At 41.0% G+C, this 25517-nt stretch overlaps 1 protein-coding gene across 1 annotated transcript; it reads left to right on the forward strand.

Annotated features, from left to right (window-relative positions):
• The first annotated feature begins 5225 nt into the window (after positions 1-5225).
• On the forward strand, positions 5226-23979 carry LOC131253648 (cysteine desulfurase 1, chloroplastic). Its single transcript, XM_058254736.1, has 11 exons — positions 5226-5543; positions 11374-11507; positions 11862-12021; positions 14330-14516; positions 16868-17013; positions 17128-17200; positions 17282-17345; positions 20040-20139; positions 21985-22143; positions 23349-23515; positions 23822-23979. Exons 1-11 carry the CDS (start codon positions 5250-5252, stop codon positions 23835-23837), a joined length of 1500 nt encoding a protein of 499 aa, XP_058110719.1. The 5' UTR covers positions 5226-5249; the 3' UTR covers positions 23838-23979.
• The last annotated feature ends 1538 nt before the right edge of the window (positions 23980-25517 follow it).

Consider the following 25517-nt stretch of genomic DNA (forward strand, 5'->3'; position numbering starts at 1 on the left):
AGGCTGCGGCTATACGAATATGAGTAGAGAAATATCCTTACTTTACGTGTGAACTCTGGTAGTAAATCGAATGTCTGAAATGTTCAACTTTGTATAAGAGTGGACGACCCAATTCACTTAAGTTTCAGCTTCTTCCTTTAGGTATTTACACTTCTCATGCACTCGTCCTTTGGCTCAAGTTGAGTGGTTCTAGACAGTACCCAGGTCCGACTCCCGCGATGGACGTCAAGTCCAGTAAGACGGACATTATTCTATAGTTTTGGAACTAATGGCCCACCAACGAGCGGTCTAGAGCTTGTTCGGAAAATCGGAGCATTTATAGAATGAATCAGGTATTGAGATTTCTCGTGGGCAATGATTAGGGTTTGGATTAACAATGTTCATAATGTGGCTTATTTATAGCTATTGAAAGTGGAGATTTGGTCATAATTACTCTAAACCATCAGTTGTAGGCTAAAAGAGTAATGGGGTTGATTTGGTCTATTGGTCAAAATCCGGGCCTTATTTGACTCGGCTTCGGTAGATCTTTAATTTAGTCATGATTGTCTTGATTAGTTAGTGATGGGTCGGTTAAATTTGGATCCTATGTGAGTAAATCATAGGGTACAAGTGATCGGGCGGATTCGTTGGCTTCTTACGGTTGATTAATCGGACTTGTGCGGTTCTTTACCGGTACTACCCCTGTATAGACTAACATTGAGTGCTAATGATCATTAAGTGATATTATAAGTTAATTAATAGAAAAATTTTCAAGAATTTTTGGAAATCCAAAATAGTGAAAATCCAGGACGTTACACTTACGCTCGTTTAACTGTGCAAGTCTTGGAGAGCGGCAGTCAGCTAGTAGTGTACTTAACCCCGATGGTTTCCCTATATTAGAACTGTATACGATTTTGTGGACTTGATATGAAGACTGACATGTATTACATTGCATTGGCATTGACTTTATAGGCCTTTTGTACATCGCCTTGGTATGACGCTTAGTACTCATGTATTTCTTTGCATAGCCTTGGTACGACTTATTGCATTAATGGTTGTCATAGCTTAGCCTTGGTATGGCTAGTGGCATTGATAGTGTTTATGGTTCATGCCGAGCTTCTACATTCTCTGATGTTTATTTTCGGCACCGGAATTACACACACTTACACCGCCCTCTAAGCTTTCTATAAGCGTATGCACGATTGATGCGTGCAGGTGATTCTAGGCAGCCGCAGTAGCTGAAGATCTTTCAGAGCGTACTGAGGACCTGTTGGAGTTTCCCTTATCTTGTTTATGTATATTCCCCTTTAAGTCATGTACCTGTATAAAGTTTTAATTCCTAATAGATTCGTGATGTGTTCATATGGTTACTATGTTATGATCCTGGGGATGTTCTTATTGGATTCAGACTTATGTTATAAATCCTCCTTGTGGGATCCCAGGATCGGAACCTAGTGAATGGGTGCCAAGAACCGAGAATGGGGCACCACGGAAGCTATCGGGTTCCTTGTGAGTCTGGTCACCGAGACTAGGGCGTGACAATCATGGTCTGGCCAAACACAGGTTGAGTCGTTGGCTCGGCAGTGACCCTGTAACACGCGATCTCTCCTTTCATTTTCTGTCCTTTTTCTTATTCTTTGCTTCTCCCCTTCTTCTCCTTTCTTTTCTTCCTTGCTCTCTCTTTGATGGAAGGCCCAACAGAATGCTGGACTTAACCCGATTTACAGTAACTTAAGCTGAGTCGACTCGTGCGGTGCCTCACTCGAAATCGCCCATTTCTTGTTAACTTTTAGGGTTTCATTGGGATCTTTCTCGAATTAGAAAGGGAGCTTTTACAGCTACCCTAAGTAGCTTCTGGAATTTTCGAGCATAACTAATCACAAGGTTAGTTACAAGCGCTTATCCTAATCAAGAGTGTTACAAACAACAACTTAAGATCTGGCCCGCATGGTCAAGATCTGATGATATGGATGATCTTTTGATCGTTTGGCCCATCAAAATGATGTATCTGATCAACAAATAAGGCCCACCTCGTGATGATGAGTTCTTCGGTCGATTGGAGGAGAAGGTGAGACCGATCATGGTGAGATCTCATTAGAGGGTTGATCTCAAGATCTGACGCATATGGAGGGTTTGGATGGGTCACAAGGACCTTGTGGGACCCACCATTTTCATTGTTATTAGTGTTTGCTTAATGGGTGCGGGATTAGCATGTGGCGACGTCTCTCCTATTGCGATGGGAACCCTAAAGCTGGCTTGGAGTGTATGGCGAAGATGTGTTGAGGTGGATGGCTGAGATGGAAAGGAAAGAGGGTGCGTGGATTGCCAGCTAAGGGAGAATGCAGAGCTTCTATTTTCGGAAAACGCTACACTCAAGCCTTTGTTTGTGCCCATGTTAGTGCGCACACATGTGTGACACAATGAGTGGAAACAACTAGGGTTTGGTCAAAACTGAGGGACACACACGATGGACGGCTTGGATCATGGAAATGGGTCATGAATGGTGGGCCATATCTCAAAAGACAGACATCGTTTGTTTGTTGGCAGAAAAACAAGAAAGAGAGAAGGAGAATTTCTCCTTCGGGCTCGGGTCAACCTGATTTGACTGTAATTAGCAGTACAGTACACAGCGGGTACATGTACGCTATGTACACGCCCTAAACGTGTGGGGTCCACTATGATGATCTTCTTAGATCTCAACGTTCACTGAGTTTTACTGTGTTTACTGGAACATTGGTCCATTTGTCAAGTAGATCCAAGGCTCAGGTAGGCCGCTTTGCCAGGCTTTTTGGATCTTGATGTTATTTTCTTTCGATCTGACAGTTGGATGACTCTCGACATGATCTTAATGCATCTAAAAGTCCTGTTTTAGTTTGGATGAACCTTCACGGCATATTCATTGATTAGATGACCTAGCAGTGGTAATTTAGTGTCGAATCATCTAATGCTAGTTGTGAACATGATGCACAATGGATCATGTGATTCAAGGTTCTAAACCTAAGATGGCCGGTTATATTATCTATCAATGAGATTGAAATCCTAAAAATAAATTTCTCTAACGGTATGATGATCCATCTTAAAAATCAATGGATGGATGGTCTGCTCCATGGATGAAGGTTGATCTCGAGATGTTTAAGTACGATATCATATGCCTCATTGGCTAAATTTGGATTGTGAGTCGACTAGATAGTGTCGATGTAATCCTACATTAAGATATAAGGGGTCATCCAAGGGTGGATCGTGAGTAATCAACCGTGGTGTAAGTCATAAATTATGTGCGTTTTATCATGTGTTCATGCTAGATTTGACTTAACTGGTAACACCCGAGTACTGAAAAGTACGAGGTGTTATAGCACTGAAACCCTGACACTCATAAACCCAGATTCTCTGTATGACTTAGGCATAAGGGGGTCCTTTGTCTTAGCCAGGGTCTCCTTTAGTGACGACTAGAAATAAGGCATCAACACCCATCATTATATTAAAATTTTGGATTTATACTTAAAAAAATGAAATAAAATTTGCATGGGCCTTATGCTGGCGTGAATTTAGTTGTTCGGGGCTATGCCATCAACCCCAATATACGAAATAACATTTGTGGGCTGTCTCCTATTACTGTAGCGTGGTCCACCTTTGATTTAAATTATCCTAAAAAATTGGCAAAAAGGAGAGACGACAAGGATACACTATACGTTCATAAGATGGGCCCCACTGTGTCGGGTGAGGTGGGCCGCACCTAATCCGGATGGAGTGAATTTCGCATTGACATCGCAGTGGGCCCCACCATGTTGCAAGAAACACGAGTCCCATTTTGGTCGGTTTAATTTGGGTTAACGTGTGCAAGTGTGCAATTTCTGAGCGCATGCGGGCATCATGCGTTGAGTATCACCTAATAAGATAACTCTTCGCAGACCGAGAATCTAGTGGGTGAAACATTCATAGTTCTATAAAATCCAACCCGTCCATCAAGTGCACTGCCTCGTTTTTAACCGTTGGATCCAAAAAAAGTAGGCCACGATGCAATAAACCGTCGGATGTAACGCCTACCATGTTGTTTATACGCCATCCAATCCATTCTTCCGACGTGCCTCACAAGGATGGACGCGGACACGAGATCCGTCCATCATTTTTGCAAGACCAAATAACGACAGTAATCTAAAAAACAGTCACATCCAAAACTCAAGACAGTGGGAATGGAAACATTGGCCGTTGAAACCTTCCAGGAGCTGATCATGATGTTTATATGCCATCCAAACCGTTCATAAGATTATTAATAGTCAATTAAACTATAGGGACAAATATCGTCCTGATACAAAACTTCTTAGGCACACCGCAGAGTTTCCAATGGTAGGAATTCAGTCCTTGCCTTTTCGTTTGATATTGCGCACATGAGTTTTGGATCTCTCTCATTTTTATACTCCTATCTTATTATGGCCTTGAAAAACTGATGGACGGATTGGATTTATCACGGAATTTCTTTGGGCCCCACACAGATTCCAGGCGTCACAGGCAATTCGCTTCTCATTAGCATGATAAAATTATACCCAGCTCGGCCATACCACATGAATTTACAGGACGTCGCTTTGGTGGATCGCTGATTGTGGGGCCCGCATGAATGTATGTTACCTACATCCACGCGGTCCATCCATTTTCACAGCTCATTTAAAGGCATAATACCCAAAAATGAAGTAGATCAAAATCTTAAGTGGACCACACCACAGGAAACAGCGGTGATTGATCATTAAAAACTTCTCGTGGGCCACAAAAATCTTAGATCAAGATGATTTGTGTGGTCCCTTCATCCAGGTCTTTGTGACCTTATCAACAGGTTGGATGGAAAATAAACATTCTGGTGATCCCAAAAAATATTTAAACGGTGGGTATTCAATCACCACTGTTTCCTCTGGTGTGGTCCACCTAAGATTTTGATCTGCTTCATTTATGGCATCATAATGCCCTAAAATAAGCTGTCAAATGTATGGAAGGCGTAGATGTAAGGTACATACATCACGGTGGACCCCACAGTCAGGATCCACTGAAGCCGTGCCTAAATTTAAGAGGTTTTAGGTATAAACTTTTTTGTGTGGCCCACTTCAGGGTTGGATCATACTGATTTTTGAGTTCAACGGCTAAAAAGGGGTGGTGTACGTGATGGACGGCGTGGAATTCATCCAACTTAGTTCGTTTCTCCCCCATTAATGAAAGCAACCGTAAGGTTTTCAGGATAAATACAATACTTTTGCACTACGCACTCCCGGCAAATCCTCTCTCAAATGGCATTTATCTGCAATATGCCTTCTCCAGCATCCAAGCTCTTCTCTCCTTCTCCTGCTTCTCGAAAATCCATGGAAATCCTCTTCCCGAAGCTCCTTCCCTCCAAAACCCCAAACCCCAATCGCACTGTCCGCAGCAGCAGCTCCAGAGCCGTCCGATTCAGCCTCTGCCGGTTCTCATCTTCCGCGACCGCGTCCGTCTCTTTCTCCCCAACCGAGGAAGGCGAAGGCGGCAAATCCCTATCTGCCTCCCTGGGAGAGATCACCCGGCCGGATTTCCCGATCCTCGATCAGGTACGTCTGTAATCTTCGCCCTTCTCTTTCTACGGATTTCGGCGGTCTTGGATTCTACAAGGGAAGATATTTACGCGTGCACCCCAATCTCCCACCCGAATTCGAATTCGCGTTGCGATTCCCGCCCATTGTCCACATTCCACCCGTTCTAAGAAGAAATGAATACCTTGTTTGAATATGTGAGTGAACTGAATTGCAAACGTTCAGTTGAATTGTAATGCGGAATTAAAAGCATGGAAGCTGCAGTGAAGAGGTTTTGCCTTCGGCCTGCTGGATCAGGAAAGGGCCCATTCTTCATGCTGTACTGACACATGGCATGCCGGATGTTTGATCCAGGCTCCCCTTCTAGCGTGTCCTGTCTGCTGGTGGGCCGCAGATGACAATAGATTAATAACACACACCTACGGGAAATTTGAACAGTTAAAACTATGGCGGATTACGATGGCTGGATTATCCATTCAGCTTAATTTTCTATATAGTGCCTGTTGTTGATGTCTTAAACCTGTCAGTAACAGGGGTCTGTCGATGCCATTGACAGACCACTCGATGCTATTGAGAAAATCTAGAAAATCCATGTTGGTTGCTGGAACGTTTTGGTGTTGCTAGTTGATGGCATCGAAGGAGTTCGATGCCATCGACAGATCGTCGATGGGGTGTCGATGCCATCGAAGATGTGCGCAGAATTGCATAAGTGCGTAAGTTGTTTCCTATTCCGGTTGTAACACTATATATAACAAGTGTAATCGGGATTTGGGAGGAGGTGTATTAGGGCTTTCTAATTCGTTCGCAAGGGTTCAAGGGCATAGCTAGGGTTTGAGGAAGGAGATTTGAGGCTTGTTCAAATTGGTAAGACTCTATCTCTTGTAATTCTGCTTTCATAGTGCATTACTCGTCGCTTGTGCCGTGGTTTTATCTTGCAAGGGTTTTTTGCACGAAAAATTCGGATTGTTCTTGTTTGGATTTGGTTGTGCGATTGGTTGTACTTTGCTTGATTCGTCTTTGAATGCTTCTAGGGTTCCCCAACAAGAGGTATTAGAGTTAACGTTGGGAAGCAGATCGAATATGAAAGTAAGGTATCAATGGCATCTAACATGAAGTTTGATGTAGAAAAATATTTCAGTAAAAACAATTTTGAACTATGAAAAGTTAAGATCAATGGTATCCTAGTTCAGCAAGGATTGGACGAAGCTCTCATTGGAAAGTGACTGGAAACCATGTCAAAAGGAGAATGGAACAAGTTAGATAAGAAAACTAATATATTTATCCAGTTGTGTTTAATGGATGGGGTCCTCTATAATATTTTGAGAGAGAAGACTGCATCGGATACATGGGTAAAGTTAGAGAACATCTTTGCGAAGACGTCTCTTGAAAATCGTTTATATATGAAGCTACAGTTGTTCAATTTGAAGATGGCGAAGGGGGCTGACGTTAAGGCCCATATTAGTAACTTCAATAAGCTTGTTTGCAAGCTATTGGATGTGGATGAAATGATGAAAGATGAAGATAAGACATATATATTGCTGAACTCTCTTTCAGCATTGTATGAGTCATTCAAAGACTCTTTGTGCACTGGTAGAATGACTATTAGCGTTGAGACCGTTATCTCAGCCCTTCAGTCGAAGGCGATGAGAAAGGAAAACGGTGACGTGGGTGCTTCTACAGATGCACTAGTTATAAGGGGGAGATATTCTGAGCGGGACAGTGGATCTTCACGATTAAGGTCTAAATCTAAGGGGAAGGGCAAAGGAAAGTTGCAGTGCTGGAATTGTGGCACAACCGAGTATATGAAGAAGGATTGTAAGAATCTTAAGTCAAGAAAGGAGAATTCAGAGAGTTCTTCCAGGAAGGCCAACATTGTGGAATTCAGTGAGGAGACAAATGGTAGTGACGTGTTGACTGCATCAAAATCCGGGTACTTTGACGGAGAATCAATTTTTGATACGGGGGCTTCGTACCAAATGATCCTTTATGGGAGTTGGTTCACCAGATACAATGATTGCAATGGTGGTTAGGTGTTTATGGGCAATGGCATTGCATGTAACGTGGTTAGTGTTGGATGAGTGCGCATCATGATGTTTGATGGCATAGAGTGTATCTTGACCGAAGTAAGACACGTTTCTGAGTTGAGGAAGAGCATGATATCTTTGGGTGCACTCAATGCACTAGGGTGCAAATTCACCGGGTTTGATCTTGTCCTTAATATTTCAAGGGGGCACTCATAGTCATGAAAGCGCATGGGAATGGAAACCTTTACAGGTTGATCGGGAGTACTTCATCTGGTGGAGTTACAACGTCTGTAGCGGATTCCACATTTGTACGTATGTGGTATGTGATCTGGGGCCACATGAGCGAGCGGAGCTTGTTTAATTACAATTTTTAAAAGTATTAATTTTAGTATATGCGAGCATTGTACATATGGTAAACAGTCAAGGTTGTCTTTTAAATTTGAAAAATATGTTTGTAAGGGGATTCTAGATTATGTGCATTTTGATGTGTAGGGGCCGTTGTTCGTGGTTTATGGTGGAGGGTCGTCATGGTTTGCCATGTTCATTGGCGACTATTCTAGAAAAGTGTGGGTTTATTTTATGAAAAGTAAATCTGAAGTTTTCACCAACTTCAAATAGTGAAAAACGATTTAAAAAAACAGTCAGGGCGAAAAGTGAAAGTGTTGAGGATAGATAATGGTGGAGAATTCACTTTTGAGGAATTCAATCGGTATTGTAAGGATGAAGGGATCGTAAGGCACAACATAGTGCGCCACATACCAGAGCAAAATGGTGTGGCTAAGCGGATGAATCGAACTCACTTAGAGAGGGCCCGATGTGTGATCAATAATTATGGGTTGGGCAAGGAAACGTGGACTGAGGTCGTTGACACGGCTTGTTACCTGGTGAATCGGTTCCATTTTACAGCCATTGATTGTAAAATTTCAAAAGAAGTGTGGAGTGGTCAGCAGGTAAACTACTCGGGGCCGTAAGTATTTGTTTGCGATGCTTACTCTCATGTACCGTCAGTTGAGAGAAATAAGCTGGACCAAAGGGCTAAAAAGTACATATTTGTCGGTTACGGTAATGGTATAAATGGGTATAGGCTATATGTCCGTGTCACACGGAAAATCATCCTTAGCTGTGATGTAAAATTTGACGAGGGATTCTTGTTTCGTAAGGATGAGCATAAGGAAGCGAAAAAGTCAGTTGTGGATGTTCAGATAGACAGAAATGAAACATAAGCTGATGCAGAGACACAAACAGAGGTACAGGAGTAGGTGGAACAACCACCCGTGAGAAGGAATCCGCCAATGGATCGTAGGTTACTGGCCAGATACAGGGATGATTCGAATGTTGCATTTGCCTTTATTATGGATGATGGGGATATGTCTACTTTTTAGGATGCTCTTGATGATGTAGATACCAAAAAGTGGAAAGCAGCAATGCATGACGAAATGGACTTCCTGTATAAGAATGAGACGTGGGAGCTGGTAGAGCTTCCCGTCGGCCGAAAAGCGATTGGGTGCAAGTGGGGCTTCAAGAAAAAAATCATAGGTACAAGGCAAGGTTGGTAGCGAATGGATATGCTTAGACAGAAGGTATGAACTTCACTGAGATATTCACGCTGGTAGTAAAGCAAGTATCTATTAGATCTGTATTGGCACTGGTTGCTCAATACAATCTCGAGATAAAACAAATGGATGTGAAGACTGCATTCCTACATGGGGAATTGGAAAGTTAGATTTACATGAAGCAACCAGAAGATTTCGAAATACAAGGGACAAAGAACAATGTTTGTAGGTTAAAAAGGTCGTTGTACGACCTGAAACAGTCGCTTAAGCAGTGATACAAGAAATTTGATTCTTTCAGGATGGGTCAGAAGTTTACCAGTAATGAGTATGATTATTATGTCTATTACAAGACACTGAGTGATGAGAGGTATATTATTTTGAGATTATATGTTAATGACATGTTTATCGCTAGTAATAGCATGTCAGAGATTGACATACTGAAGGCTCAGCTATCAGGGACATTTGAGATAAAAGATCTAGTGGCTGCAAAGATGGTTCTCGGCATTAACATACACAGAGATAAGAAGAGGAGCAGATAATGGTTATCTTAGGCGGAATACCTTGAGAAAGTATTGATGAAGTATGGGATGGACAAGGCAAAGCTGGTCAGCGTTCCCCACGCAGCTCATTTTAAGCTTTCTTCTGAACAGTGTCCTAAAACAGATGAAGAAAAATATGTTATGTCTCGTGTGCCTTATTCGAGCGCAGTTGGTAACTTGATGTATGCCATGCTTTGTACAAGACCGGATATTTTACATGCGGTGGGTGTTGTTAGCAAGATACATGTCTAACCCCGACAAGCAACACTGAGAGGCAGTGAAATGGCTACTTTGATATATTTGAGGTACGCATGACTACGTCTTATCATTTGAAAAATCAGGGGACAAGTTAGTAGGTTACGTGGATTCAGATTATGCGAGTAGTGTGGATAATAGAAGGTCAACTTTCGGTTACTTGTTTGTGCTAGCGGGTGAAGTGATCAATTGGATGTCGAAGCTTTATTCTGTGGTGGCTTTTTCTACGACCGAAGCTGAGTATATGGCACTAACAGAAGCGTTCAAGGAAGGTATTTGGTTGAGAGGAATGATAAATCAGTTGGGGCTTCAACATGAACATGAGGCCGTGCCAGTCAATTGTGATAGCGAAAGCGCGATCGATTTGGCTAAGAATTTTGTTTATCACTTACGTACTAAACATAGTGATGTGCGTCATCATTTTATCCGATATGTGCTTGAAGAAGGAGGCGTGACTTTAGAGAAGATTCACACAAGCATGAATCCGACTAACATGCTTACAAAGGTGGTTCCCACAGATAAGTTCGAGTTCTATACAACTTCTCTGGGCTTAGCGAAGGTGTAAATGGAAGACGGAGTGTGCACAAGAAGTGGTGGTGGAGTTATGATGAAAGGCAGAATTAGAGAAGAGGATTGATAAAGAGCTATGAAGAATGAAGATTGAAGACATGGTGGAGATTGTTGTTGATGTCTTAAATCTGTTAGTAATAGGGGTCTGTTGATGCCATCAACAGACCACTCGATACTATCGAGCAGATGTCGATGCCATCAATAAATACTCGATCCCATCGAAAAAATCCATAAAATTCATGTTGGTTGTTGGAACGTTTTGGTGTTGCTACTCGATGGCATCGACGGAGTTCGATGCCATTGACAGATCCTCGATGGGGTGTCGATGCCATCGAAGGTCCCATCAAATATGTGTGCAAAATTGCGTATGTGTGCAAGTTGTTTCCTATTTCGGTTGTAACACTATATATAACAAGTGTTATCGGGATTTGGGAGGAGGTGTATTAGGGCTTTTTAATTCGTTCGTAAGGGTTCAAGGGCATAGCTAGGGTTTGAGGAAGGAGATTCGAGGCTTGTTCGAATCGGGAAGACTCTATCTCTTGTAATTCTTCTTTTATAGTGCATTAGTCGTTGCTTTGTGTTGTGGTTTTTTTACACAAGGGTTTTTCCACGTAAAATTCGGATTGTTCTTGTTTGGATTTGGTTGTGCGATTGTGTGTACTTTGCTTGATTCGTCTCTGAGTACTTTCGCGGTTCCCCAATAGTGCCATCAATAAATGGGAGCCACTAGTTGGATCGCCTGATTTGCCTCTCCCGCTGCGTGCAGGGGATTGGGTAATGAATGCTCCTTCATGATCCTGCATGATGGATTCGAGTACCTTCCAGCTATGATATTGTTTATAACATGCATTGTCTCTACCGTTTTTTGTTTCTATGATTGAATTTGGTATTTTTGTGTAATATGTAGGAGGTGAATGGCTCAAGGCTGGTCTACTTGGACAATGCTGCGACGTCTCAAAAGCCTTCTGCTGTTTTGAAAGCTTTAAATTACTACTATGAAAACTATAATTCCAATGTCCACCGTGGCATCCATTTCTTGAGGTATTTGAAAAAATAATTGTCATTTTTGTTTACATTTCATTTGATTTGCTTTCATTGAAATCTAATACCTTTTGTCGAGTGCTCTCTCTCTCTCTCTCTCTCTCTCTCTCTCTCTCCCTCCCTCCCTCCCTCCCTCTCCCTCTGGTAATTTAACTATTGTTTACAATATTGAAGTATGCAACTTAACGATTTTGGAGGTCCTCAAGTGTTTATCTCATTCTTCCTCAATTAGTGCATTTAACTATTGATAGCTGTTATTTCTTCACTAAATGAATCTTGTTGTCTATGGAACTTATTATCTGTTCTTTATTTACTTCGATATTGTTACCATTTACTTGTATTTTTTGAATTTAGTGCGAAAGCCACGGATGAATATGAGCATGCGAGGAATAAGGTGGCATCATTTATTAATGCATCAGAATCAAGAGAAATTGTGTTCACAAGAAATGCTACTGAAGCTATAAATATGGTAGCCTATTCTTGGGGCATGTCAAATTTAAAGCATGGGGACGAGGTATGTTTCTCCATCACTTGGCTTGCTTCAGATGCAGATTGGAACGCTTTGGTTTTTACTCCCTTTTAATGCAAAGTGGGCCTACAGTCCTTTGAAATGTTATGTTTCAAGTGGGACATGATCACACCGGCGGGCTGTTCAGTCTATCCGGTGAACGGTGAACCCCATTTGTGCTACACCTCGTCAAGTTCATGGAAAGGCCTATTTTGAATCAATTAGGGTTTTAGAACTGTTTTAGGGTCTTATCTCATTACATAGCTATTTTTAGTCATTGGAGGGATTTAGAAGGCCTTTATAAACTTCCAACTTTTCTATGAAAATGGGGTGGCACAGTTTGTGTTGTGGTAATGCTACAATACACTACAATATTTTTTGTTACATTTAGGGACAGTCAATGGCTGATAGTTACTAGATTTTAGCAGTTGATATTAACTCTAGATTGTTTTTTTTTTTTTTGAAAGATTCTGAATTTATTAAAGGCCAAAGGCCAAAGTAGAAAGGGAAAGGAGACGGAGAAAAGAAAAAAATTAAAAGCTGCCAATATTTTGAAAATCTTGCAATATTATTATGATAATATTGTTTAGCTGATTTCTCTCAATAAAATCATGAGAATTTTCAAATTCTTGGGGATATTTATGACAATGCCCCTAGGTAGCATTGGCAATGGTTTTTCATGTTGGATCGGGTTTGGCCCGAGTATTCCCCATTTGCTAAACAGGACAATAATTATGGGCTTAACCAGACCACCACCTATTATGCCATGGATTGACCTGCCAAACCCAAGTTTCATTAAGCCCAAGCCCGATCCAGCATATCTAATTGTAATTGGTTTGGGTCAATTGCTTTGGCTTGATCTAATTCAGGTTTAAGGAATATGGGATATGCGACTCGAGGTATGCCTGTCCCCACATCGCAGATTGGATTGGGTGGGTTTCAAAGTTCAAACCTTAGTTACATGATCCTTCTAAAAGGGTGTCACTTTCTTTGAATTGTGCTTCAGACTATGTCTTATGCTCCCGCTCGATCTTGCACATGAATCTGTTGTTGCTTTGCTTTGTGCAACTATATTTCAAACTGAGCCCGATTCATTTACTTAATGGGCCACATTTCTAGCCTGAGGCCACCCTTCTACCCATTTAGGTTGGCTTGAATCTGCTTCAAAAGTGGGTTGGGCCAGTTGACCCATGGGTTGACCCAACCCATTACCAACCCTACCCTCAGGCTGCTCATCATAACTTAGGCTGTAAGTTGTATCAGTGTGATGTTCTCTAGATCAGTCAGGTGAATTGCCTCAAATGAAGTAGAAAGGCAAAAACAATGGCTCTATGGGAAGGGTTGCATTCTTTTCAGGAATTTATTGGGGAAAGAGATTCAAAATATATCATAGCTTGGGTGTCTAACTTATTTTGAAGCCTAGAGCTCGTGTCTTTTGTTTTCATGGAGGTTTTTCAGTTGGCTTCTAGGCTAAAAATTCCATTTGCTTGGGTAGCAAGAGAAACTAATGAGATAATGGACACCTTAGTTTAAGGTGTCAGAAGATCAAATCTTTGTCTTGGGGACCCATTTCGTTGATGCACTCCTTTTCCTCATTTCCTGTTTACTTGAAAAAATTGCTTTGCTTCTAATTAAATGAAATTGTGGTTATATGAAGAGGGGAGAAAAAAAAAGCAAGAAAGAAACTAGAGGCATGGATGTGTTTACCAATATTTCAGTACCTTTGATTTGGCGTCAGTTCTTGGAATTGTATGGATCTCTATGATGCAGCTGGCAACCCCACTGGGGATGATTTTGCAACTTGCGACATAGTACATGTGGTGTTTTGGTCAAAAGACTGTTTGCCTTTTGGCTACTTCACCCTTTCTTAGTATATTTACATCTTGACGGTTTAGTTTCTGGATTGACCAAAAAGGCAAAATTAATAAGTTTAGCTGCATTATGTAACACCTTTTGTTAGTTCTGTCAACATCTTGCCAATTGAGTAGAGGGGCATTGTGCATGTTCAACGTTTCATGACGACAACTTTCACTTGGAATATTTAGTTTAAGCATGTATGGAGGTAGGGCTGGCAATGGCGGGGCCTATGGTTGGTTCTGGCCTGGATTTTGAACTAGCTGGGCTGGACCTATTCAAAATGTTAAGTTCGCCTAGCCCATTGCCAGCCCTATATTTCAGTAGGGCAAATCTTACCTTGTGATACAGGCTATATTGGTGCCACTTGCTGGAATGTTTTTAGCTTGGTATATCTTCTCTTGTTCAAAGTTTTCATTTACTGTGCTTACTTTTTCCTTTTAATCTTTTTAACTTTCAGATCTTACTTACAATGGCTGAGCATCACAGTGCTATAGTTCCTTGGCAACTTATAGCTCAAAAGACTGGTGCTGCTCTGAAGTTTGTTAGCTTGACAGAAGAAGAGATTCCAGATGTTGACCAGTTGAAGAGCCTGCTTTCTAAGCGGACAAAACTTGTGGTTGTCCATCATGTCTCAAACACACTTGGTACATGTGATCCTTTTTTCTGGCATGTGTTTTAATTTTTTTACTTCTTATCTCGTACATAAACATCTATGATCTTCTTGATGTTGTTCTTGATAACATATGCTGTCAACCTGTCATTCTCTTGATCTCCGTATGCTATAATACCATGACAAGATTACTGGCTTTGTTGCTGCGAAAAATCTTCTGGGTCATCAACCTTGGAGTTGGTGTTGCTGGAATTGGCGGAATTATACTCACGGGATCACAGCTTACTAGCTTAGAGTTGTTTGCTGACACATGCTACTATCGTTTTGGTTGTTGCTTTCACTCAGTTTCTCCTCGGGCAGTTCAAGGCATATTGGCTTGGCTTGCGAAATATCTTATGGAGGTGTATTTGTGTTCGGCGGAGTAGGTGAACGTACTCGTGAAGGAAATGATCTTTATGTGGAAATGAAGTAGCTTAGTTGTCTGCTTTCTTCCATGTGCTTTGGGATACAGTGAAAGGCGACATCATGAGCTTCATGGTAGAATTCTTTGAAAGGGTCGGTTGTCGGCTGATATAGGAGCATCCTTCATTGCTATTATTCTGAAGGTGTCTGGAGCAGCAAATTATAGACCAGTAAAGCTTGATTGGAGGCCCCCACAAGATTCTTGCAAAAAATTTAGCCACTGGGTTCAGGGTAGTGCTAGGAAGTGTCATATCCAAGAGCCAAATGCGCGTTTGTAGCAGCGGGAGGTGTTCCGTATTCGTCATGATATGGCCGTAAAGGCTGATATGTATATGTAATAGCCGTGATTGTTACACAATATGAGGGTGAAATGGGGCAGTTTATTTTTTGGGACCATATCAGCCATTACGGGATCCATAATGGCCGTTACCGGGCATAACGGCCGTTACTCCCTCAACGGTAAAAAAAAATGACTACTTTTTTTTTTTCCTTTCTTTCTTTATTTTATTTATTTATTTATTTCACTTTTCTTATTCCAAAAACTTTCTTAGATTATTATACAACAGATTTCAACTACTCTTACTATAGTTTTTAGGATTAAAACTGTAGATTGAAGTGATTTGGGCAAATAGAAGCTCCGAAGGTCATTTTTTTTTTTTTTTCAAAAAAGGGGATGGTATGATCTCAAGAGAAATGGTCTAAGAGAAGGGATTAGAAGAGGAAGACACTTAAACTCTTGCTCTATCAAAAGACCATCAACTTGCAAATGCCATACCTAATAAATAGAGGAGTGAAGCAACGGATCTAAAATGACTACCTGTTAGTCGAACCTATAGGCTGTCGGTTCGACTGATAGGAGGCAGGTCTGAAACAGATCGAATCTGGACATAATTTGGTCTTGTTGGTTGGACCGACTCGAACCGACAATCATGTTGGTTCAACTGACAATCCTGTCCAGTGTTGTCCATGGTCGGTTGGACCGATAGCCTCTCAGGTCAAATCGACAGCCCTGCTGAACCTCTATATACCTTGCTGAAAGTGTTCAATTTGATTCCTAAGGCTTGAGATGATCTAAACAAGTGTTTTCCTATTAATGTGGATCATCATACGCTAATGTTTTGGATTTAGGAAGGGTCTAGGGCTAGGAGTACCAAGGCACCTTAATTTACCCGTGTGTTCAGGCCTTGATTGCCGCACGTCTTCGAGTCATTGGATGTTTTCGGCTACCAATAAGGCTCAACCGACTCAATGACACACAAACTCACGTTATTGACAAACATAGGCACTAACAGTCACTACATTTATTATTACCTAATGAAAAAAATGAATAGAAAAGGAATGTGCCACCGACTTGTTCCATCCCGAGTCGATTGGAGCTGAATCAGCCCCACTCACTCAAGTTGGTATCAAACTGGATGGGGTCTGACCAAGTCCGAGTTGACTGGTACAAGTCGCATGAGATTCATCTGAATATTAAAACCATGCCACTGAATTTTATGTACTTGCACATGATTATTTTAAATAAACAAGAATTATTTCCTTATAGTCTCGTTTATGCTGGTACAGAAGTAGTTTGTTTTGATAATTTGTGCTCTTTTTTTATGACTAAACTTATTATCCAACTGTGCTGCTGCCATCCATGCTTCAGTTATGCACTTCATGATCCATGAATGGCTGGTTTGTATTCTTGTGGTCAATTTTAGCGATTGATTCTCTTTTGCATAAGCATATCTGCTTGGCTGTGAAAATTGTAACTAGGAAGATGAGTTAACTGCATGTCTCTAATGGTCTGGAACTGCTTTATTTGTTTATTTATTGTTCATGGCCTGAAGGATGTCACTACACTTATTATTACCTACTGAAAAAAAAATGAACAGAAAAGGAATGTGCCACCAGATCTGATAAGGGCTCCTCCCTTTGCAGGATCTATTCTTCCCATTGATGAGATTGTGCATTGTTCTCATAACATTGGGGCTAAAGTGCTTGTAGATGCTTGTCAAAGTGTTCCGCACATGGTGGTTGATGTGCAGAGTCTGGATGTTGATTTTCTTGTTGCATCATCTCACAAGGTTCGTGATGTTACGTTTTTGCAGCTGATACCCTTGAGATTTCCGTTCCATCTATTCTGTAAATTATGTCCTGAATGGGTAGTATTGGAAAGTTAAGAAATAAACGTGTCTCAGATGTGTGGGCCTACAGGCGTTGGATTCTTGTATGGTAAACGTGATATACTGACTGCAATGCCTCCTTTCTTAGGTGAGCTGCATTCACATCCAAATTGGTGGTGAAGATGGCTTTGTTGTCAATCTGCCTAATGTTGTCCATGTTCTCTTCTAGGTGGTGGCGAAATGATTGCTGATGTATTTTTGGATCATTCTACATATGCAGAACCGCCTTCCAGGTCAGTGACCTCACTTTACTGGTTTCTTCTTCTTCTTTTTGGTTTTTTGAGACACTTTACTGTTTTTTTATTGCTGAAATTTTATTAAGAGAAAAAGGAAAAGACTACAAGAGCACACAAGCATAGAAGATATACTATGCAGATCTGCTCAAAATCCTGAAATAACCTGAGGACCCCACAATGATCCCACCTCTCATTTTCAGGTCCCAATACACCAATATAGAGGCTTTCTCTTGATACCCCCAATTTTACTTTCCCCTCTCTATGGCTTTCTCTTTCTTTACAGCTTTATGACTAAGCCTGTTAGATTGCTTTTCTTTTTTGTGTGTGCATGCCCACACAAGGGTTGCTTCCCCTTGAATTATCCCATACTTTCAGGATATTAAAGATTGTGTATGCGATTTATTACATAGATGTTATGCGGGTGAAAATTCTCAGGGTATGGGAGATTTTCTTCTTCATTGTATTAATTGGGTGAACTCTCATCAGGCTTTTTATATCTTTTCCCCCCATTTTTCTAAATAAAAATTTGTTACCCTTAAAAAAGTGAACTTTTTAAACTATGTATGACTATGTTTTAACTCTGGATGTACAATCTAGTTTCGCATATGGCAGGCATAATGTCAAGAATAACTACTAAGGTCTACTAAACTGAGACTTATTTTGCACGGCATTGACCGGATACATTTGGTTTGCTTTTCCTTTCATGGAAATATATTCCTTTGTTGTGTGTATAAAGTGTTAGATATATCTTTGCTTAAAAAAAGAAGAAGCAAAAAAGTTTTAAGATACATCTTATCTCTAGAAAAGAAGAAGAAGAAGAAAAGTGTCAGATGTATCGTAAATAATTGGAAAGCTCCTTTAGTTGTTAATAAAGGACAAATAGTCAAGTACTGAAAAGCTATTAGAGTATGGAGGTTGAGGTCTTAATGTTATCTGAGAGAATTAAGCAGAAATTTCTTCTTTATGATCCGGGACGGACTGAATGTTTTGGTGTATATTGCATGTTGATTGACTAAAGACTACAGTGCAATTGAAGTTTAAATAGAAGATTGAGGCTAATAGTATAAGAATCAGTGATTTCTCGTTTATGAGGTCAATCTGAATAGTGTTTAATAAAGATCCTATTTCAGGAACTTTTTGCAGAGCATTGCACTGTGATCTCAAACAAAATTACCAAGCTAACGTTGGCATGTCAGTTTTATGCAAGCACTCGAAATGAAATGAGAGAAATGAGCTAAAAAAGAAGAAGTAAAAATGCAATTTTTTTGTTCGAAACTTCAATTTATTATGTTTTGTTAGTCTTATCATGCCGTGATCGTGGGTTTTGTTGCCATGATCAGCTGCTTCTAGATTCTACATTTGCCTTGACCTTTTCAATCCCGAGAAATGAAAAGACGAGGAAACATCAAACCTGCATGGTCTTACTATAATAGAAAAACGCATAATTTTGTATAAGAGGGCCGTTTATCAGCCAAATGACAATGTTCAAAAATTAAAAAAAAAAATTAAAAAAAAATCAGCCAAATGACTGTTGACTATTGAAATGGCAACAATGTCATCTTTAAAAAAAATGGCAACAATGTCTTGTACTAGTGAGGAGCTGGTACCTTTGCTTCTTTGCCTTTTGTTTTGCCTGCCATCATCACGGGCATTGCATGCCCAGTGGTTTGTACAAAAAGGAGAAGTTTCTAGGTGTTTTGACCATGGTCCTCTCTCTCTCTCTCAGATTCTCATTCTATTGCAAGGTTCAAAATATTGATAGTATTGTCGATATTGAGCTTTCAAAATGCCAATATCTATTGGTTGTCCTTCTTCTTCTTAAAGAAAGTATCGTATTAGCAGAATTTTGAACCATGCTGTACAGTCTTGTGTTTAAGTTTTCTCGAAAAGTATGATCTATGAGTTTTCTAATAATTGTTTTTTTGTTATTCCATACTCTATCTGGGTTTCAAAACATCTTAATATTCCTTCTTATTTTTGTGTGTAATTTTAAGGGTGGCAATGGGCCAGGTAGTCTGCCCAACCCGATGAGCCCGACCTGGCATTCAGCTGAGCTTGGACCTATTAGCTTGGCCTATGGGCTAGGCTTGGGCCTTACATGGAGGGCCCAGTCAATTTTCAGGGCAGTCTTGTGCTCAAGTCATTTTAGTGCAGCTCTCCCTTGCCCAACCTCACCCGACCTGACTTTATATGTACATGTTATATCCTACAAATATGCCATTCCAATCCTAGATTAGGCAATCCATCCATCTTAATGTTGATCAAGGGATATATTAGGGCATTCAAGTGGGAAATAGGAAATTTATCAACTTGGCCAGGCCAAGTCAGCTCAGGCCCAACTGTTTTTTTTTTTTTTTTTTGCTCGGGCCAGCTGTGCTGGGCCCATGCCAGGCTAGGGCCTTGGGTCTTAAGTGTTGGTGTCCAGGCTTCGACCTAGCCAAGCCGGCCTAATCTTGGCCGATTGCCAACCCTAGGAATTTTTAATCCAATATTGGCATTTGTCTACTTTCTTATTGGTCAGGTTTGAAGCTGGGACTCCTGCAATTGGGGAAGCCATAGGGCCTTGGGTCTTAAGTGTTGGTGGCCACTGGCCATGCTTCGACCTAGCCAAGCCGGCCCAATCTTGGCCGATTGCCAATCCTAGGCATTTTTAATCCAATATTGGCATTTGTCTACTTTCTTATTGGTCAGGTTTGAAGCTGGGACTCCTGCAATTGGGGAAGCCATAGGGCTGGGGGCAGCAATTGATTATTTGTCACGAATTGGCATGCAAAAGATCCATGAGTATGAGGTGAGAACTATTTCGTTCCTTTTGATGCTTAGCATGCCCCTTTTGTTGATTGATTACTTGGTGGCATTCACAACACACACACACGCACAATGTCCTGACATTTTTTATTTTTAATTTTAAATGTATTTATTTAAGTGTCTTGATTTGTGGACTAGAATGACTTGGTACTTTGTGATTACTTCTTCCTGACTGTAGGAATCCCATGAATCTTTGTGAACTGTAAATGATATACTTATTAAAACATTTAATTCCCATGTACTTATTAAAACATTTAATTCCCATGCCTAGTTTCTTTTTTAAGTATTTAAGCACTTAAAAGATTTCTATGGCCTTACTTTCTTGTGTTTCTCATCATCATTGTAGCCTTGTTCCAGGGTATTTTGGTTGTCTTTGTTGTGCATGTCTATTTGATAAAAAAACAAAAGGATTTGAGACAGTCACTAGTGATGCTTTTCTTATTGGGGATGTGGATAAACAAATGCCCATACATCTACTTGTTTTCAAAATATTTGCCGGTGATATATTCGTCAATCTCGAGGAACCTGAACTTGACCTTGGAGCCCAAAATATATACTGACATGGTCACTCTCCATGATAAGTTCACCAGAGGACCTTAAAGGCCTCAAGTCCTTTAAGGAGAGTGGTGTTCATTTCATTATAACTATCTCATATAGTGCTCTGAAACATTAATATGTTCCTCCTTTTATCTTCTCTTACGGTTCCTATGTCTGGGACTTGCTTTTCTTGGAAATGATCACTTTTATTGAATAAATAACAAAAACACTACAAAAACCACCTGGCAAAAGACCAGAAACACACATCCACAGGGCAAAAAGAGAACAAATGCAACAAAACAAGGGCGGCAAAATGCAAGGACTGCCGCCTCACCCCAAACTCAAGCCCAAAATAAAACAGCCAAAATAAAAGCAAAAAATCCCAAGAAAAATTCAGGAAAACTCGACTCCTAAAAAAAAAAAACCCTTGCACCTCTTCTCATTTGTCTTCCCAATTCCATGCATCTGAAAAATGTTTGAACGCTTTGTAGATAGGAATTTTTGAAAGTGCTCCCCAGCATTTTTAGATCATTTTGGTGGTTTGTGATTGTGCAACTTATTTGCATTTTTGCGTGGGTTTAAGATAACTCATTTGCCTAATGCGCTGTATCATGTCTGGAGGCATGTCCTCATCCTTTTTTTCAGCTTTAGGTTTGCCTTGGAAAGAGTTCTTACTCTCTTTACAATCAAACTTTTCAAGCAGCTCCAGATGAATACCTTGCATGCACCATGCAGCTTGTACAATCCGAAATCCTGGGAATACTGTGAAGATCCTCATGCAAGGATCATATAATTCCTCTAATAGCTGCGTTTCTCATGAAAATAATCTACTTCGAAGATTAGAAAGTTCATTGACATTTTTACGTGAACTATCAACTCTAATTGCAATCAACCATCTTATAAGATTACGTCTTTCTGGAGCTTTTCTCCTTCCCATTTCGATGTTGAGGTCTAGTTTTTGTCCTCTTTTCAAAAGTGTTGCTATTCATAAAAGCTTTTCTCCTTCCCATTTCTTTCCCTTCTTTTTGCAGGTTTCGCTAATAAAATTTTATCAATCTTCAAAATAAATAAATAATTTTTTTTTTATTTTTTATTTTTTATTTTTATTTTTTATTTTTATTGCACTCATCTAGATGTTCGTTTCCGTTTCTCCGCTGCTTTCCACTTTTTCTCATTGTCAAACTGATTCTTGCCTCTTTTTTCTTTCTTTCTTTCTTCTTCTTCTTTCTTTCTTTCTTTCTTTCTTCTTCTTTGTTTGTTTGTTTGTTTGTTTGTTTTTTTTTTCCTACAGATGGAACTGGGCAGTTACCTCTATCACAGCCTCCGCTCCATCCCCAAAGTCCGTGTATATGGCCCTGCACCATCAGATACCGTCCATCGGGCTGCGCTTTGTTCGTTCAATGTTGAAAACATTCACCCGACAGACATTGCAACCTTTCTCGATCAACAGGTGTGACTACAGACAGAATGTTATTTAACATATTTGTTATGCCTCCGGTCTTTATTTTTGGGAAATCTGTAGAACGCAGAGCACCAGTTCCCTGATTTGGTGCGCACTGCAGTCAAATTGGACAAATTGTGTAATGACCACTATTGGGACATGAAGTAGGTCCCACCTGGTGAATGAACCAGCTTTGGGCCAGGGTCAAGTTCACTGTGGCCTCTCTCTCCCTTGTGTGGATGAATGGCCCAGATTGTGTATACTGGCACGTGCTGTGAATCTCTTATTCAAAGTTACTTTATCAAATCTTCATTGTATTCCTTTCTTTCCAAAAGAGGAATGCTGCTAGATTGTGTGAACGTGATGGAGTTCTATGGTTGACATGATGAAGCATTTCTATTGTACATGTGTACTTGTTGGCAGTGGTGTGGGGCATTGATCTGGTGGGTGACCACCAGGATGGGCCATATACTGAAAATCAAGAGGTTTTGACTGTCTGATCAATGGCCTGAAAAGGGAATGATTAACTCAAAACAGAGCAATGATCAGCATCAAAAGATGGAACTAACAACTGGATGGTTAGAGAGGTCCATTCACCCGTGTTTCCTCACCATAGGCCATCCAGGTGGTCGTTCAGCAGATCAACAGTCCCATTCATCATTGACATCTCCACGTGTCTGAAGAAACTAACTGCATAATAGCATCCATCAGAATGCATAAAAATATTCTCACTTTTAGGCTTGTTTGGAGGCATCCGTCACTCCTGCCGACATGTCACTTGTCTAGAACGTCAGGTTCATGTAAACAGTGGGCCCTAACATGAAGATCACCTGGTGCAAGAACCAGCTGATCTGCTCGTCAGGCAAACAACACTGTTGTCATCAACGGGCAGACAATCTGTCTCCATATAAAATATCTGTGCCCACCAAATGGATGGCCCACCAAATGAGTGGGTGGGTATGGTTTTTGAGACAGACCCTCTTTGTGGAGGGGTCCACACTGTTTGCATGGCTAGGATGTCCTTCACAAGCGATGAAGTGATATTCTGGCAACAAAGAAGGTGCAACGGGCTGTAGGTAATCAGTTCTTTTGAATATGCTATTCTTTGGGCCTGCAAATCGAATTGAATTCTTTTTTAGTGGTTCATCCAAACTCTGCATTGTACATTTCTAAACTGTCTATTCCTGATGGCTGCTAACCGTTCTTTCTTTCAGCACGGGGTGGCCATCCGATCAGGCCACCACTGCGCCCAACCTCTCCACCGCTTCTTAGGTGTCAGTTCAAGCGCACGTGCCAGCCTTCACTTCTACAACACCAAAGAAGATGTTGATGTCTTCATTGAAGGCCTCAGAGACACCATCAACTTCTTCACCTCGTTTCAGTAAGTTGCTCTCTTCATCCTGATACGGCCAAGAGGCCATGTATTGCCTGTTCTCTTCGCTATATAAATGCATATTTAGCTCAGTTAAATGTAAGGCATCAATGCTTTTTTTCAGTCGTGCAATCATGATCATGGCCTGCAATGGGCCAACATTAACTCCCTGAACAGATGGTCCCTTGCTATACCTAATATTCCTAGAAGCCACCCACGAATGAGATGATACTCCCTTGCGAGGGCTGTTATTTTGATATTTTGAAAGGGCTATAGATTATTGTGTTAATCACTTTCTTTTGCATTGCTTTTCAGTGGCAAACACGATTAGACTCATGATGGGCCACTTGCAAGAACTCTTACTGTTCTGACAATCCTAGCCACTCTATTGGAGGAATTTTGGTGAAAAAGAATAGTTTGTTCTAAGAAATAGTCAATCAAAGGAACTGTGCAATATTTTTCTTTGCCCTTTTGGGATGCATCCCAGAACGGTCCACCAAACCAATGGTCCCGATCATGGGACACGTGGAGATGTTTTAATGCACCTTAGTGAAATCCTGTAGCTGTCATGGGCTGGCCATTTCAGAGGTAGCTGCAACAGTTGTGTTGTGCCATTTTGTCCTTGTCCTTTTTAGGTAGTTACAGCTTGCATAGGACCACTGCTTACATTTGACAACGGATGATTCCAGTGTCCAGCCCCATTGATTTTTTGCCGATCTCTAGTACATGCTGTGGGGCTATGAAAACGACCGTTTTCTTACATTGAACGGCGTCATCAGTTCTCTCTTGCTCTGAAGATTTGCTAGATATGGTCGGAAGCTGAGAGTGGGACCACCAGTTCGTCTGGGTACGTATAGTGAGACAAAAACGACTGGTTTCTTACATTGAATGGCATCCTCAGTTCTCTCTTGCTCTGAAGATATCATCAACCCCAAGGACTTGCTTGATATAGTTGAAAGCTGAAGGTGGGGTCACCAGTTCGTTTGATTATCAGCGTCGTTTGAACAGGCTGTAGGCATTTTCAGCTTGAGGTTTTGATGGGGTAAGCCAGGCCATAGCTTCTATGATCATTTGGCCAATTCTATCCCGGTAATTAGTCGTGGGACGGATAAACCCTTTGGTTTTTTCATGTGTGTCACCCTTCAACCCAGTGGGATAGGTATTTTGATCCTTTCAATTCTTTCCTGGATTAGCTCGCACCCACTTAACTCTTCTTTGCTTGTAGCCCACCTGGAAGATGTAGTGTTAGGACATGTAGTTTTATGAGCAGCGTGAAAGCAGCTCTGTGGGCCCATTGTGATAAATGTGTGACATCACTCCAGTCATCTACAGTTTTTGAGTGGTTCACAGTCAGAAAAAGTTAGGATGGGTCACTCAATGTTGAACCTTTGTTTCTTTTCCATACATTCATTCACATTTGTGTAACTCGATCAGGTTGTCTGTGGGGCCCACCTTGTTGTATTGTTGTATGTCCACCCGGTTCATCTGTTTTTGCAGCTCAGATTAGGATGTGGCGCCAAAACTGAAGCAGCTCCAAGTCTCAGGTGGACCAGACCATAGGAAACCGTGGTGATTGAATGCCAACCATTAAAAACTTCCTAGGGCCCACTGTAATGTTTGTTTTCTATTCAACCTGTTGATAAGGTCAAATAGTGGTGGATGAAGGGAAATTACAAATATCAGCTTGTTGCCCACAGGAAGTTTTTAATGGTCAATCACCATTGTTTCCTGTGTAGTTCTCCTGAGATTTGTATCTGGCCAACGGCCTAAAACGAGCTGGAAAAATGGATGGACTATGCAACGCATACATATCAAGGAGGGCCCCACGGTCACGGCCTGACCAAACACGGTCAAGTCCCGTCCTGACTTATACCGTACTGTGATAGGGAGGACCTGCCCTATTAAAGCCCAGCTTCGTGACCGTGACATCATTGCCAAACATGATCGTGACCGTAGATTTTTTTTCCTCACCCAGTATCCCCCCTTGTGGTGGACGTGGGCTGTAACCCAA

Source organism: Magnolia sinica, chromosome 8 (assembly GCF_029962835.1).
Source record: "Magnolia sinica isolate HGM2019 chromosome 8, MsV1, whole genome shotgun sequence".
Lineage (NCBI taxonomy): Eukaryota > Viridiplantae > Streptophyta > Magnoliopsida > Magnoliales > Magnoliaceae > Magnolia > Magnolia sinica.

Bases quoted from the DNA above. Each gene is read 5' to 3' on its own strand.
- LOC131253648 (XM_058254736.1), top strand. From the start codon at position 5,250: ATGGCATTTATCTGCAATATGCCTTCTCCAGCATCCAAGCTCTTCTCT. The intron at 12,022-14,329 runs GTATGTTTCTCC...TTTAACTTTCAG, and splicing joins ATTTAAAGCATGGGGACGAG to ATCTTACTTACAATGGCTGA. The intron at 17,201-17,281 runs GTGAGCTGCATT...GTTCTCTTCTAG, and splicing joins TGCAATGCCTCCTTTCTTAG to GTGGTGGCGAAATGATTGCT.